General features: G+C 39.3%; 3 protein-coding genes across 6 annotated transcripts in view; 1 reads left to right on the top strand and 2 right to left on the bottom strand.

Annotated features, from left to right (window-relative positions):
• LOC124162716 (obscurin) overlaps positions 1–8,456 on the bottom strand; it is a 260,560-nt gene extending 252,104 nt beyond the window's left edge. The window contains exon 1 of one of the 2 annotated variants that reach the window (XM_046539364.1): positions 8,439–8,456. The gene's annotated coding sequence lies outside the window, so the exon portion shown is untranslated. Of the gene's footprint in view, positions 1–2,836; positions 2,919–8,438 lie in introns of those variants that run through there. The other variant, XM_046539373.1, reaches the window with a different exon arrangement.
• A 740-nt stretch (positions 8,457–9,196) lies between these two features.
• LOC124162763 lies at positions 9,197–18,967 on the top strand. 3 transcript variants are annotated; one of them, XR_006865674.1, is made up of 7 exons: positions 9,197–9,742; positions 9,901–10,103; positions 13,699–14,164; positions 15,930–16,139; positions 16,715–17,232; positions 17,373–17,713; positions 18,382–18,618. XR_006865674.1 is itself a non-coding variant. In XM_046539403.1 (5 exons), the coding sequence occupies exons 1-5, from the start codon at positions 9,448–9,450 to the stop codon at positions 18,756–18,758; spliced, it is 1,551 nt and encodes a 516-aa protein (XP_046395359.1). In that variant the 5' UTR covers positions 9,198–9,447; the 3' UTR covers positions 18,759–18,967. The 3 variants fall into 3 exon arrangements, 2 of the variants coding, with proteins under 2 accessions (XP_046395363.1, XP_046395359.1); XM_046539403.1 differs by lacking the exons at positions 16,715–17,232; positions 17,373–17,713 and having other exon boundaries at positions 9,198–9,742; positions 18,382–18,967; XM_046539407.1 differs by lacking the exons at positions 15,930–16,139; positions 16,715–17,232; positions 17,373–17,713 and having other exon boundaries at positions 18,382–18,967.
• Positions 18,930–19,267, bottom strand: part of LOC124162752 (protein fantom-like) — a 36,841-nt gene continuing 36,503 nt past the window's right edge. Inside the window, exon 19 of the mRNA XM_046539392.1 lies at positions 18,930–19,156. Within this exon, the coding sequence (XP_046395348.1) occupies positions 18,988–19,156 (169 nt within the window). The 3' untranslated portion in view covers positions 18,930–18,987. The remainder of the gene's footprint in view (positions 19,157–19,267) is intronic.

The following is a 19,267-nucleotide window of genomic DNA, read 5'->3' on the forward strand; positions in this document are numbered from 1 at the left end:
CACAAATAAATATAGTTTGAATATATGTTATCAATTTATGACTGTGAAATAAGAAGTTGTTACGGGGACCACCATTCGCATTTCGGTAAACAAAGATTAAATCCCAGACACACCCGTCTGAGTTCGAGAGCTATGGTCATAACTCGAAATGCTGGACTATATCAAGACTTCCTTCTTGAATTTAGGCTCTGCGTTTCATGGATGAGACTTAAATTAGTATGTCAGGGAATCTGCCAGAGAACTAGACAAGACAGATGGTGCGAGCAAAGTTATTTCCGATCGGGCCATAACGAAGGCCCAATAAGCTAGTTCGAATAAGACTCACGTATCGGGACATCAACGAATGTTTAGATTTTAGATAAAAAATCACGGTCACAAAGGGCAAAAAAATAAAATCAAAGGTATATCAAAAGAATATCTTAAATATACACCGATGGGGGATCACTCATTTCACAAGCATTTGTTGGAAAAAAAATTAAAGTGCTCAGTTTATGTTTGTCAGGAGACCTATGATCGCGGATAATTAAAATAAATCGAGGAACTAAAAAATGTAGTCTCATTAGTAAAAACAGATAGATGAAACACTTTGACATTACCAATACCTTGATAACATTTGATCCTAAATATTACAAGCACTTGAAATCCTATCCGTGAGAAATCGTAGGCACAAAATCATTTTCATGAGAATAAATTGAATCTAGCATAGTACATTACTTATTGCCTCGATACCTCAAACAATGCTACATGATTTCCATGAAGCAGGAAAATATCATTCACCCCAGTTATCACCGAAACATATCAGCCTGAACAATGGCATCTTCACCTATTTTTCTGAAAAAATGCCTCCTTCAGTGTCACAAATAAAACACACATTCAAAATTTTTCAATATTAAAAATTTCAAGTTTTTTTTAAATTTCACAAAATATTTTAGGGAATGACTCGTCTGAAAACGTGATTAAAACCGAACTTAAGTAGCGAGAGCACATACTAATCACAGCAGTACTTTAAGTTATAGTTCACCGACAGGTAATGCCTAAGCCAGCGGTTCCCAAACTTTTTCTTTCCGCGACCCATTTTAGCTCATTCTTTTTAGCCGCGACCCCCTAAAAATGGTCGTCCAAGTTTAAGTACGTTGTTCACCATATTATTAGTATCTCGCGACCCCTTTCCGAACGGCCTACGACCCCCTTGGGGGTCGCGACCCCCACTTTGGGAACCGCTGGCCTAAGCTATTCTTTTTTCGGGCTTCATGAGAACTCTTTTGGCCATTATCGAAGATGAAAAGCCAACCGGTATACACAATCGAAATCCAAAGGGGATATTAAAAAACACATACCTACTAAGTTACTAAAAGAGCCTGTAAATAACTTTCTTATGACAGCGAAACACAAGTGTTTGAGCGGGAAAAATGTTCAAAAGTGAGAAAAACATGAGCGTCCATACCAATCATGAAAAAAATAGGTACTGTTTTTCAGCACTGATTACGGTTTACCACGCTAGTTCAAATATTACGTAAATCGATCATATTAATAGTTAATCATAGGTACTGTACCTCCATGAAATGTACTAAATCAGATTAGGCGGGATATTATGAGCACAAAACACATGAATTGAGAAAAAGTAAGCATGATGAACAGAAGAAAAACTAAATTAAAATTCTACATTAAAAAATATCAGTTTAACCAGAGTTTCTAATGACATGATATCTGACAGTTGCACATGAACGAAGGAAAAGAGCGGAAATATTCCATGAATGAGTAGTCTGTTACGCATTTGCAGTTCGCAATGCGATGTGAGTGTTAAAATTTGGCAATAGAGCAAACGCAGCTCCGTTCGACGCCCTTTGAGTAGTCCGACGAGACGACAGCTAATATCCGTTATGGAGCGTTTCCAGGATTAGTAAACATGGATAGCGACACACAGTCATGAGGGCGAGTGATCATTTCGCGGGCGATAGTCAAAGTCGATTTTTTTAAATCCAGCGCTGATAATTTCATCATTAACTACAGTGAAATCGGTCCAGAAACTTGGCAGTGCGTATACGCTATTAAAAGGCAAAATTTATAATACGTAAAAACAATAGTTGGCACCGATTACGGCGTACTTTGTGGAGCTTTGAAAATCTTAAGAAGAAATATTTTTTTGTGGCTATCTACTCTAATTTATGAATTCATCGCTAGATTTTCCACGGATAAACTTTTTTAAGAGGTTTATTTTCACGGAAGAATTTCGTATTGATTCTTAAGTCTCATACAATGGCATGTTGACATTGATTCTGGTAGATGAAAAATAAATGATTACGGAAAACTATTTATAAAAAAATCAGTTTTTATCAGAACATATTATGTCAAACGTTTTTGACAGTTTTTTTTAGTGAAATCAGACTTCCTGGAATTTAAATGAACAGATATTTTCATACGCACGTAAGGACAGTAGCACGAATCCTGAAAACAAATGACAAATATTTTCTAATCTCAAAGTAAATAACAATGGACGCGGCCTCAACGCTTCAAACTATACGTGCAGCTCAACTAAGACATCTGCCAAAATAAACTTGGGAAGCATTTCACTATTTGAATCCCTTGGAACATTCCTTCCTAACTAATTTGCTTTCCACGCTTTCAGCTCAATTTGCCCCGGCTAATCCCGCGCGAAGACTTGACAGAACACTTCTCTGCCAAATAGTGCGCAAGACCGAGCACAAAACGATTCCTCCATCCAAAAATTGGAACGAAATTTCAAAAGCGCAAGCCTGGAAAGATGAGGGCGAGCTCCCGTCACGAGGCACAAAAACAAATCACAAGACCAACGAACAAAACGGTCATCTTCACTTACGATAATACGTATTTTTGTTTTCGGATTAATCTCCACGACGAATATCCACGGAGGCCCGTCGGAGCAACAATATTTTTTAAATCCACCACTTGATGCACTGGGAGCACTTGGCCGACGAGTCACTGTGCCATCTTGAATATGCCGGCGCGCACTGCTTCTGGAGCGGATATCACTCGTTCAGCGGGAAACGGCGAGAGGTATTCTGGCAAGGATCCTCCCCATTAACCGATGGCCCGACCAAAGGAGGGGTTAGGGGCGAGGGTGGGGTGGAGGGAGGGGGGGCGGGAGGGAAGGGGTGGGGGGTCGGACGTCGGAGGATGGGAACAATGCGGAGATGTCACGGCACGCGGGATCAACGGAGGGGAGAGGGAGGTCTCTCTTCGGGAGCATCACTCGTCACCTCAAGGCGAAGTGGGTAAGCCGAGGCTCGGGCATGTTGTTTGTAACTGCCTGTAAATGGCATGCTCCGCGCCGCGTCGACGGCTTCCGTCCTTGGGGTGGACGTCGCGCCCTTTTATTCAACCCCCGAATCTTTGAATGAGCGCGCTCCATACGCTACGGGTGGGCACCATGGGTGATCCCCTCCCCTCCACTCCAAGAAGGCTCTATGTCCCCCAGAAAAATTTGGCCACTCGGAATTGTTTTCGTTTTATATCATAAACTAGTAGTTTAATTTGCATGGTAGCACGTTCGTGTCCTTAGAACTCTCCTAGTTTACGGTCTGACCGTGTGTCGTAGCCATGTGTGCTTGGCCTGTCGGGCAAGCGAGCGCGTTTCTAATTAGGGTTAAGACGAGTGGTGCATGCCTGATGTGGAACCACCCTATGCCAAAAACCCTGGTGGTGCCTTGCACGGTACCTCGTAGATGCAGATGAATTGTGGCGGCCACGCTTCGCACAGGCCTGGAAATACCTTTCATTATTACTGAAATCTGTATACAGTAATTCGGTGCACTTCAAGTTTTGAGAAGAGTGTAAATTCCGCAGAGGGTGGATGATCCTGAGGTGGTCCCATGATGCATCAGCGATTCCCTGTCTAATATGCACCCATGCTGAGCATCGCTAATTCGCTGGTTTGACCGAGGCAAACAACATCTAACCTTCCTATTAATTGCCATAGGAAAAATCTCCCGATTGAAAATTAAACTATGAACATATATCTTCCTGGGCCACATCGTCGACCACTACGTTATCCAGTGTCGAATATGCATAGGTATCAGTTTTTTAAGCCATAGAGATCGCCGTGAGAAAAAAGTAACATAGCTCAGTGGCTAGCGATGTGGCCCGAAAGACTGAAGGTACTTTATTCAAATTGTTTCCACAGCACGTCATGTGAATTTCAGCGACGGTCAAGCAGTAGTAGTGTCGAAATATGTCAAAGCATCCAGCCCACGCAAAACTATCATCATCGTAGGCGATAATGGACGAATCTTTATTATAATGAAATACGAATTCTTCATCGCCGAATTTCAAACAGCAAATCCTAATCTCCCTCACATAAAATCTCATGCATCATTTTATCATTAGATAAAAACAGTACTTCCTTTCTCATTGATTCTCCATACAAATCCATTCTATGCTGCACATTATGTCTTACTGAATTGTAAAGTGGGAGCGTGGTAGCCAATTGAGTGGAGCGTTTACTGCTGATCGAAGGGTCCCGGGTTCAATCCCGGGTGAAAGCTCTGGAAACCTTCACATCAAAATCCTCGGAATGCGGATTTCTTCAACTTCGTTTCTACTTTTCTGCAAAAGAAACAGAAACTACAACATATGCCACACAGACAAAAATTTGGTTCCGTGACCCAATACCCTTAATGGAAGAGCAGACCTTGATGTCCTAAGACAGGCTTACTCCATTAAAGGGAAAACCTACCACAGACTAAATGACGTAATGTACCTAACTTATATTGTTCGCATCTCAAATTTCACCGCATAACATCCATGTTTATCCTCTGAGAATGCAGGATAAGACCTCTTGAACCTCCACCAGCATTGGATGCTAAATCAAATGGGTAAAAAGGTATATCACTGGACAGATATCTGCTCTACAGTGGCCTATGCGATTTTAGTCCGCCTCGCGCTTCAGTTCTTTGCCGGGAAGGATTGATGCATTTGCGGGCGCTTCACAGGTATGCCTTTGGGCTTGGGAGTGCGGTCATCGTCGCAATATCCTTCACATTCTGCGAGCGAATACGAAGAAGAGTCATTGGTTTTTTATCCCCAAAATATTTTCGATGTGTTTTTTCTCTACAAATATCACGAAAATCAATCAATTTACCTTGAAGTCTACTATACACAAGCGCACGGAATATATTGTAAAAAAAGACCTTCCATAGATTACATTTTGTATTCCCGTTACTATAAACATAAATGAAATACATAGACGTCTACTTCTTGCTAATTTTAAGGATCTGATTTACTGGAAATCTCCCATTGAGCAAAGCATCGTTTTAAACATAGCTAAGATGATTAAGGGCTGTCATTTAAATGATGCATCTGTTTTTTTTACATGGGGGGTTGTTGGGTATTGGTCATTCAGAATTGGGTTATGCACTGGAGGATACTAATTCAAAAAGGTTCAAATCGGATAAAAGTCTTTTAAAAAGCCCTCAGTATAATCCCTGTATTTCTATGTTAGTCAAAACCTTACGCTCAATTACAGGCGGTTCATGGCAATGGACAACCCCTCCTTATTCTAAGTTTGTGATATTGGCATGCCAGCAGTGGCGGATACAGATGGGGGCATAGGGGGCGCGCGCCCCCTCTCGTGGGGCCGGCCGTATTGCCAAACATTGCAGAACCATAATTTTAACTTTGTCATACCGTAATATGGCATTGTTTTGTATTTTTACATAATCACTTTAATTAAAATCTTCTAAAACTTTGCATGTGACTTGATTATTTTTAGTACGATAAAAGTAAAGGTAACTAAAGGTGTCTTTTGCGCCCTTTGAGTTTTTTCTGTATCCGCTACTGCATGCCCAGTTTAGTCACCTCTGCTCTTATCAGCGGCCACCCAGTGGGACACCTTTTTCCAGGGAGAGTGTGCTTGATAGAGACATGCATTATTCCGATCTGTTTTCGTAACCAGCGTTGAATATTGCGAACGGAATGAATTATGTATGAAATTGTTTATTCCGAAGACGAGATGAGCCCTCGTAGTGAATCGTCAGAATCAAAGTATTGATACGAACCCTATTCCCATATAGAAGTCAACTACTGATGATAAACCCCTCGTTATGAAAACCGATCGGAATAATGTCAATTATTATCATGCACACCTTCTTTCCCACTAGGTGGACGCCGGTAAGGTTAGAGCTCACCAACTAAACCGTTTGCCTGTCATATATCAAAACCCCTAGTACCTTCTTTCAGGTAGATCCACAGGCACCGTAAAAAAAGCTGTATGCATCCTTAACTGTGGAGAGAAGGGTAAGTGGAAGAACCCGACTAAGAAAATTACCGCTGGTCCTCAATTAGTCAAATGATCTAAGCGAATCTCCGGGCGAAACTCCGGGTGAGCTAGTATGAACTTTATTTAGCAAAATTGGCACACTTAGAACACGTTACAGCTTTTATCCTTAATTCCCACGGGATTGTTGGTGAGTAGTTACTAAAAAGTTGATGAAAGGGCAAATACCTCAATTTCGACGATATCCCTGAGTACCGAAACTAAAACGATGGACAAAATCAAAGCGCAGCATTATTGATAATATGGGACACAATAAGAGTAAATTCTTCTCTAATAAGTGCGTTTTACAAATATTTTAAAATTATAGAAATGTGAATTACAGTTTAACGTACTCCAGAATCGAGAATCGAGAACCGGAGAATATCCAGAATCGAGGAACGGAAATTATGTATGGCGATATATTTTTAGATAACTAAACTTGTAGGATATCTCAATGTCCATGCCAGAGTTCAGAAGATGCTATCTAAAATCTGTGACCACTCAAATGAACTCTCTAAACTGAAAATATGGAATACATACCGTGCACATTAAGTATTATGGAACTATGTAAAATATTTACTTGAAAAGTCCTACAACCAAAAGGCTCTCCAATATTTTTTTTTTAGTTTAAGTTTCAATGATCCTTCATAAATATTAATTTCATGCCTACGGGTTGCGAAATAAATACGAAAAATTTATGAAAATCAGCAGAGGAAAAAACCATTCGCCTTAACCGGGATCCCTCGATTTCTGGCGCCTCGGTTGCTTAACTTCTCGATTGACCCCTCGGTAGGTTAACTGCCTGAAGCTCTCGGCCGAAAATCGAGGAATCCGGGTTCGAATCCCGGTCAATGCAAATGATTTTTTCCTCTGTGGAATTCCGCACATTTGTGCATTGCGGGCGACTCCGTGAAGTTATCTCCGTGGCTATGCGTGGGAATTCTAGAACTAAGCAACATTTAGCTTGTATTCACTAATTAGGACTGGATAGACAAAAATTTCACTATCGTCATGAATTGCGGCGGAGGAAAATGGAGCTAACCCTTCTCTCAATAATTTGGATACGCTCTAGTCCTGTCCCAGGCCCCAATACACGAATTATGACAGCTCGAGTTTTGATTTAAGTTTCTGTTAGATGCGCTCGGATAATTTGTAGCTAAATGTCGCATTGTGCCACTACCACGATCTTTTTCAGCTGCTTCGAGTGAGTGATGAGGGCTGGCTAGTCTCCAGTAGAGTTCCGCGAATGACCCACATACCTTCTACGAGACGCTTTGATTCAATAGCTCCAACTCTTAGATCTGTGGTCCAGTACTAATGAGAAGGATTGCGAGGCTTTGAAGGCTTTTAACTTTCGAATTACTCATATTCATAATTTTAACACACGCACAAGAAATTCGCTTAGCTGCAGATCTGCTTGGTAGTAACATAAGACTCTAATTTCGTACTTGTATAATTAATTTTCCAGCGAAGTGTATGCTCTATCAATGAAATTATAACTGGATACCTCAGCATCATGTTAGGGAATAGCCAAAATTATTAAATAATAGAGTTTTAGACCGATGTCATCTTTTCGTCGTACTTCAGGCCCTGGGTAACAGAGAAACCTTCGAGGAATGACCTCTAGGAATCAACAGTCCACGATCGTCTGGATTAAAACCTTACTTGGAAAAATTGTAGGTAAAGGGTACGTGCTGGAGGTGTTGCGATAGCGTGCATAGAATTCCCTAACAGACGTAGAAAATTAAGCAACAGAAATATTGAGGAACGTTTTTCTTGAATTTTAAATTAGCAGAGATTCAAACAGAACAAAAGCACATAATCTTGACACACAGAGTCCAAACTTACGCTAAGGGAATAAATCTGACAACTGTATTGCTAATTTAATTTCATTTACGGCGTGTAGTACGAGCACTGGAATAACGGCTATTGAAAATTTGCCGCTATAATTCAAAACGAAAGTCATAAGCCGCGTCCCCCCTTGGGATGATGAAAACTCTCTAGTGACATCTCTCACGACAGTTAACCAATTAAAAACGAAGAGTTATTGTGAAACTAGCATTATAATACTCCTTTATAGCAACAACATAAACCCGTGGTAGTGGCATGCCGAAGTAAATTATGCGATTATATTTAGGAATCAACGTACCTGGTCGTGTGGTGTGAGTTCCGTCCGTTGGCTGAGCTTCGCGCCCGGACACTGGAAACGGCGATTTCAGCTGTCTTCCCCCACTCCTTCCATTACGCTGTCCTAGAAATAGGATTTGATAAAAAATAAGGAAAAACGCTGCCCCGTGACGTAACGGTATATGACGTTCCAGCGAATTTAGGAGGGCATCACAAACTTGAAGAAAGAACTATCCATTCGCGGCAAATCCTTTAATTATATAGCCGTTTCACAAGGGGTAATGTAGTGTACAATTAAAAGCATTGAAAATTGTACCCTTTTTAATCATGCATTGAATGATAGACGGTTCCACTCATCCGTCAGTTATTCGCGAAAGCTCGCCAACGTTCATACAATTTTTCCTTCTCAAAGCGCTCACCCGCAGATTTACACAGCGTACAGGAATAATAAATACGTAATGAATGTGGCTGCCATCACGATCAATCATCATGTGTGATATAAGATTTTATGCTTTCCCGGTGAATAATGTTGGTAAACTTTTCTCGGCATCCCTCAGGTCTAAATTCTTCATTTTAGCCAAGTTTCGAGCTCCAACTCGCGGTTCACCCACAGGGCTGCAAACTGCATACTTAGATACTCAGCAGCCCTGAGGATGAGCCCCGAGTTGGAGCTCGAAACTTTGGCTGAAATGAAGAATATAACCCGGTGGGAATCCCGAGAAAAGTTTACACAGATCATGAGCGATATCACGATCTTAACCGTATCTATGGCAACACTGGTCATTGTAAACATATGAGACAATACGAAATGTTCTTTTGCTATCAATGGATGTAGCCAGTGATTTTCATTTATTGTAGTTTTGAATTGAGGTAAACAGGACAAGAAGATGATGATTAGTTTTATGTGGACGATTTAGATTGAACAGTCACATTAGGCTCCGTAGGAACTTACCTACCGTGAAACGCAGACGTTTGTCTTCGGATGAAGTTAACGTACTCTTTCAACTGGTGCTAGCCTTGTGAACACAATTATGATTCCATGCCCTCACTTTATGATTATTCTGGCAATTACGTTCCTGGGACCAACGACTGCTACAAGTTACACATCTTTGGATCGCGCTCCTTCTTTATTCGACAGTAGAACATTTGACCAAACAAAAAGAAGGCTGAAAATGGAAATACCGGAGCGAATTTCTCAAATTGGCGGTGATTTAAATCCTGGTACGTCAATGAAATTAAATGGAGACGCTAGAAACATAAACGGTGCGGCACGAACATACGAAAATGGACGCATTGGTTCAAGTTTTCATTCGCGGGACCATGAATGTAAGACATAGATATTTCTCATCTCTATAATTCGCCTAGAAAACTTTGGCATTTTTTGTTTTCAGTGAATATCATTATGGATTTTAGAATTATTTTTCAGCTTATGTTATTATTATGATGAGAAAGTTAAATCTATTTTACTAAAACTTATTTTTTAGATAAATTTAGCAGTGAACCTCTGAGGCAAGTGGCTGGTGTCCACCATAAAAATAACCATCACAGGAATAGAATGCATGACTATTATGTGGATGGTGTGCAGATACCTTTTGAGACCCATGGGGAGAGATTAAGGCGCAAGCTAGATGACGAGAAAATCAATGCAACCCAAAGTCCAAGCAGTACTCAACACAATGATACTGGGGTGAATACCTGAGCATTAATTTCTACTTTTATTTAAATGATCAGTAATTGTAAGTATACTAGGCACCGTGCCAAAGTGAAACATTTTTTCCTCAAAATCAAAGATTTTCTTAGCAATATTTATAAGACCAAAATAAAAAGGAAGATTGGGTTTTCCAAATTTAAAAGATATTAGAAAATAATAGAGATCTCATCATCTATTCAAATGATCTTTTCAGACTAAAATTTCATTGTTTGGCACATTGAATTGCATGCACTTTGTGAAGGTGTCTTGGTTGCCTACATTACCATCAGCGGATATAAGTTGAGCATTTCTTAAAACCAACTTACCCATATTATTAACTATATTAATTTCAGCCATGAGAATGCTTGTATTTAAAATAAATTAAGCATTGATAGACAATATAGGCAGGGGCAGATCCAGGATCTCTTTCTGGGAGGGAGGGGGGCACAAGCAAGGCTGTATCCAGTATTTTATTCTGGGGGGGGGCACAAGGATACCTCATAAAACAAAACGAACGCAATAATGGGACCGTATTAAAAATCTTGCATATTTTTTAAGGGTCTGGGGGGGAAGGGGCAAGTGCCCCTGTGCCCCACCAACCGCCTAGATCCACCTATGAATATAGGTATAAATAAATAATTGATGCTGAAAGAAATATAGGTGAAAGAAATAATGTAGGTACAAATAAATAATCCAGTGATATCTTAGATTTATAATTGTAACATTCTGTTGCATATTCCACCAGAGAATGCTCGGCTCACTTATGGTATATTTCTAGTTATCGGGGCCAAAGTTACCTAAACACAAGAGTAACATCAACACATTTGAAAATATTTTATGTTTTCAAAGATTACTAAGGTCATGATATCTCAATATATTAAATTTGTAACACTATTATAGAGTAATCATGAGGAATTACCACTTGTGACAAATACAGATTAAGGCGAAGGCTTACTTAACCCTTGAGTTGTGGGAGTACATGATTTTAGCTACCAGCCTGTGCGGGAGAGAACCAAGAAATATTTTTCCCTCTAGCCTGGCTGAGTGTCTAGCAAGGAGTGAACCGTTATAATCTGGGGCAACCCTTCTTTCTTTCTTACCAACAGATAGGCCTACATTTGGGCACTTGTTGCAGGCATATTAAAATCATGGAGCGGGAAGGAAACAATGCAAAAAGGGGAGTACGATAGAAATTGCCGGGAGATACCCCCTGCCGTGAGGGATGGCAGGGAAGAGTTAAGCCGCATTAGCGATCCCTTCAGTGAGAAAAATGCACTTGGGCTCTACCCTGGGAGCAATGAAATTCCGGGTAACTGCCTTAGGTAGTCGAGCAATGGTCAAACATTTAAAAACGTTTTTCCTGCAGTCAGTGTGCAACACATTTAAAAACGTTCCCACAGTCAAAAGGTAAAATGTCATAAAAATTTCGCCAAGGAAACCACTTTTCAAGATATTACTTTGTTCGTAGGCACTCTTTAGCAAGTTCCACCATATTTATGTGATTCAAAACAAATACATATTTCTTTGAAACATCATTTATTGGTGCCCAAGAAAGCCCTGTTGAAGAATTAATTCTTACCAATCTCAGATCACAACGAATAAGGAAACTCCAGGCAAATACCAGACTACCTAAAGAAGTACGTTCTGAGCTACCAATATTTCAATCAGTTCAAGATAGTTAAAAACCATAAAGCATTTAACCATTCCTTAGATCTCCACTCTGAGTCAATTTGTCAAAATATGAGAAAAATGCATCTTGATGGACAAAGGTTAACAATGTAAAAAGAGCAGGACAAGTTCAGCAGTGGCAGAAGGGAAGTTGGTTGAGATTCAAGATGGGAACTGTGCGAGCCAGCCCACACGAACATGTGACTCCTCAAGAAGAGCTGAGTAGCATGGGAGTCACATTTAAGGAGTCGTGACTCCCCCTCCACGTGCAGCTCTCCCTTTGACTGCTACTTACTCTTCATGCAGCACGCTTCTGTGTGCCTCTCCTTGGTGCGCTCCCTTTCCATTCTCCTCTCTTCAGTGCACCTCTAGTACTTTGAGCCTTAGCGAGTAGAGTCCTTGGAGAATAAATTTTTTTTCCAAATCTAGGCAAATTATTATTAGACACAAATGAACTATCTCAAATTTTGCTCCTTAATAATAATTTGTAATAGATCAGCATATCATTTTTTTAAGTGAAAAACTAATGAATTCTTCCAGTTCTTGCAGAACTCTTTCCTCTACCAGGCATTCCTATTCCCTTGTCTCCTGTATCCATTTATATATTATCCCTGGTCCATTGTGGTATATTTCTAGTTACCTAAATGCTAGCCAAAGTTACCTAAATGTAAGAGTAACATCGACACATTTGGAAATATTTTATGTTTTCAAAGATGAAAATGGTCAAAATATCTCAATATATTAAATTTATAGCACTATAAAAGAGTAATCATCAGAAATTAAAACTTGTGACAAATACAGATTAAGGCGATCAAAATCTTACTTCATGCTTTCACTTACCACTCTCAATTGGCAATTTTAGCTTCGTATTGAGCCAGATCGAAAATCTCATAAAAATATCTTTATCAAAATGAGTCTTGTTTACATATCTAAACAAATCAAACCTAAATGATTTACCTTCACAATAATGTAAAAAAATAACATGAGCCTTCAGCTCCCACCCAGTGAGAAATGGGTGGTGGAATCCACGTGGAACCCACGTGGAATCCACGTTGAGTGGTGGATATTTGGTGGTGGTGGATATTGAGTGGTTGGACCCACGTGGAATCCACGTTGATTTCAAGTGGATTTGTGGTGATTATCATAAAATGTTAAACAGAATTTCTAATTTGTGGAACTTAACTCTCTGGTGACATTGCGTCATTTATCATCCTGAAACCACGCTAGTTATGTGAAAATGTATCGCACATTCTATTTTTATATAATTCGTGGAAAGGCAGCCATGAGAGCACATGAAAAATCGTAGACACATATATAGAAGGTTTAGATATAGAGTGGTTGAGGTTTTAATGGTTTTAGGACAGCACCAACTGCTGTTTTAAATTTTTCCACCAAATTTCCACGTGGGTTCCACGTTGATTCCACGACCAAAAACACGTGGTATCCACGTTAATTCTCCACGTGGGTTCCACGTGGATTCCACCACCCATTTCTCACTGGGCATTTGCCCTTTTATCTGCCCTCTTCTCCTTATTTCTGAGTTTCTAATTGCCCAAGTGCCTAATGTATCTACATAAAGTACATATGTATATCTTTCATATGAAATCAACTGCAAATGCATTCTGTGACTAAATTAAGAAAATGTCCCTTACCTGATAAGGATTCCTTGCACTCATATTAATTTTTTTTGCAATATTAACCATAAATTAATAAGTACATATTTATTTTTTAGTTGGACGGTAATTTAATGTGAAGGTAAATCATTTTGGTTTCATTTGCTTAGAAATGTAAATGAGAATCATTTTGATAAAGATATTTTTTAAAGGAGATTTTGGATTTGGCTCAACACGAAGCTAAAATTGCCAATTGAGCGTGGTAAGTGAAAGCATGAAGTAAGATTTTGATGATGATTATGTATTTTCAGGTTGAGACACACGGAGCAGGAGGAGAAAACCATGTTAACGGAACAAGGAAGCAATGCATCAAATCACATACATACAAATTATTAAGTACTGCTCCATCAAATGTTACACGCAATAACTCAGATTCAAACAACATGAACATTCTTGATTCAAAAAATTCTACAAACCATTCAGTGGCTACAGATCATGCTGAGCCCAGTGCCAATATGACAGCTAACAAAACTGAAGACAGAAAATTGGATAACAAAACACTTGATAACCAAACATTTGAAAACCAAACACTTGATAACCAAACATTTGAAAACCAAACACTTGAAAAACAAACACTTGATAGCAAAAATGAAACTAAAGAAAATTCAACTACCTTGATGGATGGAAATGAAAAGTCACCCGACCTCTCAAAACTTCCAGATAATGATACCACTTCAAAAGATAATGACAGTGCTGCATTAATGCCCAAGGGCCAAGGTAAGGAGAGTTAAAAATAATATGTCACCAACAATAAAAACCACTGACTATTTTCAACTGTTACTTTGAATTCACAACTCATTTCAATATCTACCCATAATTCTCTAGTGGTAGGTAATTAAGAAAAATTGACAGCAATGCAAGCACATAGAAACAGATAGTGAAATCAAAATAACAGCAGAAAATTGCATGTGAATATTGTTTAACACAGATAAATACAACTATAGAGCCTGAGACCATTGCTGTGATGAGGAAAAAATAGTTTTGACTATCCATCCTTCTAGGGGTATTAGAATATATAAGCACATGAAACATACCTCTTTGAATGTATAAAAGAATAATAGCTCATTATGGGTTGATATGTGATTGATTCCTCATTTGTGGCATGCTCCCTCATGAAACTCACAGAAAGGACATCATAGGGCAGGGGCGGTCTGGCCAGGTCAGCGATTCCCGAGGGACTCCCCACAAAGTTTGCGTCTATCGTGAAGCGTGTATGAAAGGTGTGATACAAAAAAAGATTACTTGAAGCAGTTTTTGTGGAACTATAAAATTCTACATTTTTATGAGTTGCTTTACTATGTACTTACATACACCTATAAAAGCATTATATAAAAAAATAAGTAAGACTGTCAGAAGATAAAAGAGAACCTGATGCTTTTTAAGGGTTATTTGAAAAGGCTATTTCAGAGTTTTTTTTTATTTCAGAGCAGTTTTAAGGGAGATATTTACTAACTAATAGATAAATAAACGTAATACATTATTATATTTTAAATGTTGTGAAATCCTCACTTGAATAAAATTTTTCCTTACGAAATTGCTTTTTTTTATGTACCTTTTATATGGATTTTAAGGGCCTGAACGGCGTCAAAATCCATTTCCGGGCATGCAATCTCCTAAAATTTTACGGGGGAGGAACCCCTGAATCCACCGGTAATGAGGGCCCTATCATGAGCCCTTGCTGAAGGCCCTCAATCACCCCAGACTACCCCTGTCATAGGATTTGAAGGTAATTTTTCTTGGACTAGCAATAATTGAGGGTCCACTGAAAATATTACAATCATAGGATTGGTGAAAAGCAGTAATTCATTCCTCCAAAAGTTTAAATAATTATAGATATATGAATATACAAAGGCTACCAAAAGAGTGGGCGAGGGATTTCATCACAGGCCCCAAAACACATTCAGTGATTATTACTTAAATTAAGGGGATGGGTGGAGAAAAGCCAGAATCACCATGGGATTGGGAGGTATATCTCTTGGCAACCCTATACCATTTTTCTGAACTGACGGCGGCTGACCTTGAATGTGCTCGAAACCCACCCACTCTTCTAGCCAATCACAGAAGAGCGACAGGGGAAAGTGCATAGGAGCCCGCAGTCTCTCTCCGAACTCCGTGCAGTGCAGATCGCTCTCCAGCTAGCAGTGTTGCCAAATCGAATCGCTCAGCGTTCGTCCGAGAATCTTCCGCCGCCCCGAAAGTACCGTTATTCCCAAGGCTGGCAACGCCGGTCGGCCGGATGGAGGGGAGCGGAGGAGAAAAGGGAAGGGGATGGAGGAGAAAGGAGAGGTGGAAGGGGCAGCGCATCTGATTGGCTACTTGCTATTTTCCACCCAGCCGCCATCAGTTCAGAAAAATGGTATAATTGTGACACTGCACTGCAACCCATTAAAATTACTTTTTTATTACATGTTAATCATTATGCCAACTTTAAGATCATATCGGCCAAATTCACTAAAAATTCCTCTATTCCCACAATGTACAGCATTTGGCCTGCCATGCAATATTTTAGGGCAATGGGTGAGTATAGCTGGAGGGGTTAAACTGGACATCAAAGCCAGCCAAAAGGAAAGCAAATTGGATATTGAAGTGGTTGAGCAACCTTCAGGAAAAAAGGGATTTTTATCCACATCTTGGAAAATAAATGGCAATCTTCCACTAATCAGTTTTGCAAATAACAATTCCAAAGATACAGGTAAATTCAACAACTTAGCATTTCCTTTTGATGTATCTATCATCTTTGTGTTTATATCCATTTGCTCTTTTTTCTGATGTATCCCATGTGCTTTTTGTCTGATAAAATTATGTATCATTTTGAAGTGCCCTATATTTGCTTTTTGCAAATCGTTGGGCAAATAAAGATATTATTATTCATGTATTTATGTTCCATCTCAGGACTAATATTGTTGGTATCAAGAGAAGAGCATGTACACGAAGTATAATAATCCTATGAACAAAGTGGTTAATTTTATGAACGGGATACATATATCATTATTATTATGAATAAGTATTCTTCTGTTCAGTATAGATTGATAAGGACATAAAAGGGAAACTTTAAGTTTCATCCTTATCCATCCCAGTTATATGACAGTCAACCCACATACCTACGTATTATGATTATAGTGGTTTGTTAACTTATAGAATTTTGACTTTTCCAAACATGAAAACTAGATAATCTTAGAAGCTTTAATATGTCATAATCTAACATTCAAACTACATGTGTGCATCGTACATTTTGACTGAGTATTTTACATGTTGAAGTTGTTTCAGGTTTCCCACCATGTGAGGCTCTCCATCTCTGCAGATGTTTCAATCCATCATCATCAGGGCTTGTCTACGAGTTGAGTGATCAGACTTATACAGTTTGCACTCCTGGTCAGGTGACTCATGATTGGCTCGCCTTTTCCCGGGTCCCTCTGATGTATTTAAGCACCGGTTTTCAGGAGTAGCTTAGGGCGTAACCAGCATCACGATTCATGGTGTTAGTAGCCATTCGAATTTCAATTGCTTCCTTGGTCAGCCTTTCCCAGAATCTGTCCACACGGCAAAGGACCTTCGTGTTCTCCCAGGGAATGGTATGGTCGCGTGTATGCTGTGCTCAGCCACTGCGGATTTTTCTGGTTGGCCGAGTCTGAAATGCTTCTGGTGTTCTTTCATCCTGGTAGTGATAGTCCTGCCTGTCTCACCGACATACACCTGGCTGCATTCGCATGGAATCTGGTAGACCCCAGGTGTCATAATGCCGCAGGGATCCTTGACCGTCACAAGTTGGTTTCTGAATTTTGCAGGTGGGTGAAAATATGTTTTAATATCATGCCTCTGGTGCATTCTTGCTATTTTGCATGAAACAGTAGAGACGAAAGGTAAACCAGCAATAGCTATTGGTTTTTGACCTTCTTCCTCGATGGCGGTGTTTTGGTTGGTGAAGACCCTTTTCAGAGCCCTGGAAATGTCTCTTTCATTGTGGCCATTATGCCAGAAGGTCTTCCTCAGATGAAGTAACTCCTTGGGGAGACTCTCCGAATCACAAACTGAAACACAACCATACCATTCGCTGGGAGAACACGAAGGTCCTTTGCCGTGTGGACAGATTCTGGGAAAGGCTGACCAAGGAAGCATTGAAATTCGAATGGCTACTAACACCATGAACCATGATGCTGGTTATACCTTAAGCAACTCCTGGAAACCGGTGCTTAAATACATCAGAGAGACTTGGGAAAAAAGGCGAGCCAATCACGAGTCACCTGAACAGGAGTGCAAACTATATAGGTAAGTCGGATCACACAACTCATAGACAAGCCCTGTTGATGATGGATGACACAGCCATCGAAACATTGGCAGAGATGGAGAGCCTCACATGGTGGGAAACCTGAAACAACTTCAACATTATCATATGCCAGAAAAGCCTCAGATCTTTCTATTTTACATGATCTATCACTTATATTGCAAAAAATGTTTTTTCTTCTAAATCATATTAAAATGCCATGTAAAATGTAATAAGTATCATACATTGCTGGTTTCCATTAACTTTTTCACTTATTATTTGCAATGCAGTTTTGATTTACTTTGAAAATAACTGATCATATGGATTTACCTACTCCACCACCGTTGAAAGGTTAAGACCATCTCAATAGCATTTCTCTGTAGCTAATATGTTAAGCATGATTGTATTCACTAGGAGTTGTTAAATGAAATTTTATATTCATCTTGACGTGATGGGCAGTCCCAATTCATTAACCCTCACAATCAATTGCAGCAATAAGTAAGAACACCTGGGAACAGTGGCCCTATCACATTAGGGAAATACAAATAACTCAACAATTGGAGATTTCTTCCTGTAATTTACCCTTCCTGATCTAACTCAAAACTTCTACAATAATAACCATCATAAAACCTACTCATTCACATCTAAAAAAATATTTTTTACCCTACAACAGAATTGGGAGGACCTCTTGTGATGACAGCATCAATACTGAAAGACTCATCAGACAATGGTGAAGGAAAGGTTGCAGTCTTCTTAGGAGAATGCAGAGCTTGTTATGTAGGAGTGGATTCTGTTGTGGGCACATGGAGTATAAAAAGACTTTCAAAGGACTGTATGGATGCCTCTCTATCTCAGAAAGAAATTAGAGATATATTACACAGAGAAATAAGTCCTGAGTCAAATGAACAGGCAAAAACTGGAAAAAATGACGCTTCAAAATCAAAAGATGGTGTTGATCCAACCGTGAAACCTCACTCATTCAGGAGGCGTAGTTATCACTGGGACAAAAGGCATAGAAGAAACCCAAGAAATACAGCAAAACATGCATAAGAAGTAAAATCTGATCAACATAATCTTATCATGCGTAAGAAGATCAAGAATTTTTCATGGAGTATGGATAGAATTAGATTCTTTGTCAATATTTTTAATAAAAACATTGAAAATTGATACAATAAATAATATCATGGAAAAGGTGTCAGGAACACACTTTACAATCATACATTATATCTTAAACTACATTAAAAAAATATGCAACTCGACAAGTTTTTATCATTTACTTTCATGATCTGGAATGACCACAAAGTGTTTTCAGAACATCATAAGCCAAGATTGATATGTTAAGATACCCTATAACTTCTTTAGTTCCATTGCAATTCATAATCGGAGCATCATCCTTCACAATGTCATGGCCATCCAAGAGAATATTTGGAATATTTACATCAGCATACCTGGGAGAGTAAAACATTTACAGTAAAATTTAATCTCATGAAAAAGTTAAGATAATTTTACCATTATCCAATCATGGTGAGCAGAAATTGTGGAGTGACAAGGAAATTGAA

Source organism: Ischnura elegans, chromosome 1 (assembly GCF_921293095.1).
Source record: "Ischnura elegans chromosome 1, ioIscEleg1.1, whole genome shotgun sequence".
Classification (NCBI taxonomy): domain Eukaryota; kingdom Metazoa; phylum Arthropoda; class Insecta; order Odonata; family Coenagrionidae; genus Ischnura; species Ischnura elegans.

What these genes read in the sequence shown, in the direction of transcription:
- LOC124162763 (XM_046539403.1), top strand. Translation starts at nt 9,448, where the DNA reads ATGATTCCATGCCCTCACTTTATGATTATTCTGGCAATTACGTTCCTG. An exon ending in ATTAATGCCCAAGGGCCAAG is followed by an intron (nt 14,165 to 15,929) that starts GTAAGGAGAGTT and finishes CACAATGTACAG; the next exon opens with CATTTGGCCTGCCATGCAAT. An exon ending in TAACAATTCCAAAGATACAG is followed by an intron (nt 16,140 to 18,381) that starts GTAAATTCAACA and finishes ACCCTACAACAG; the next exon opens with AATTGGGAGGACCTCTTGTG.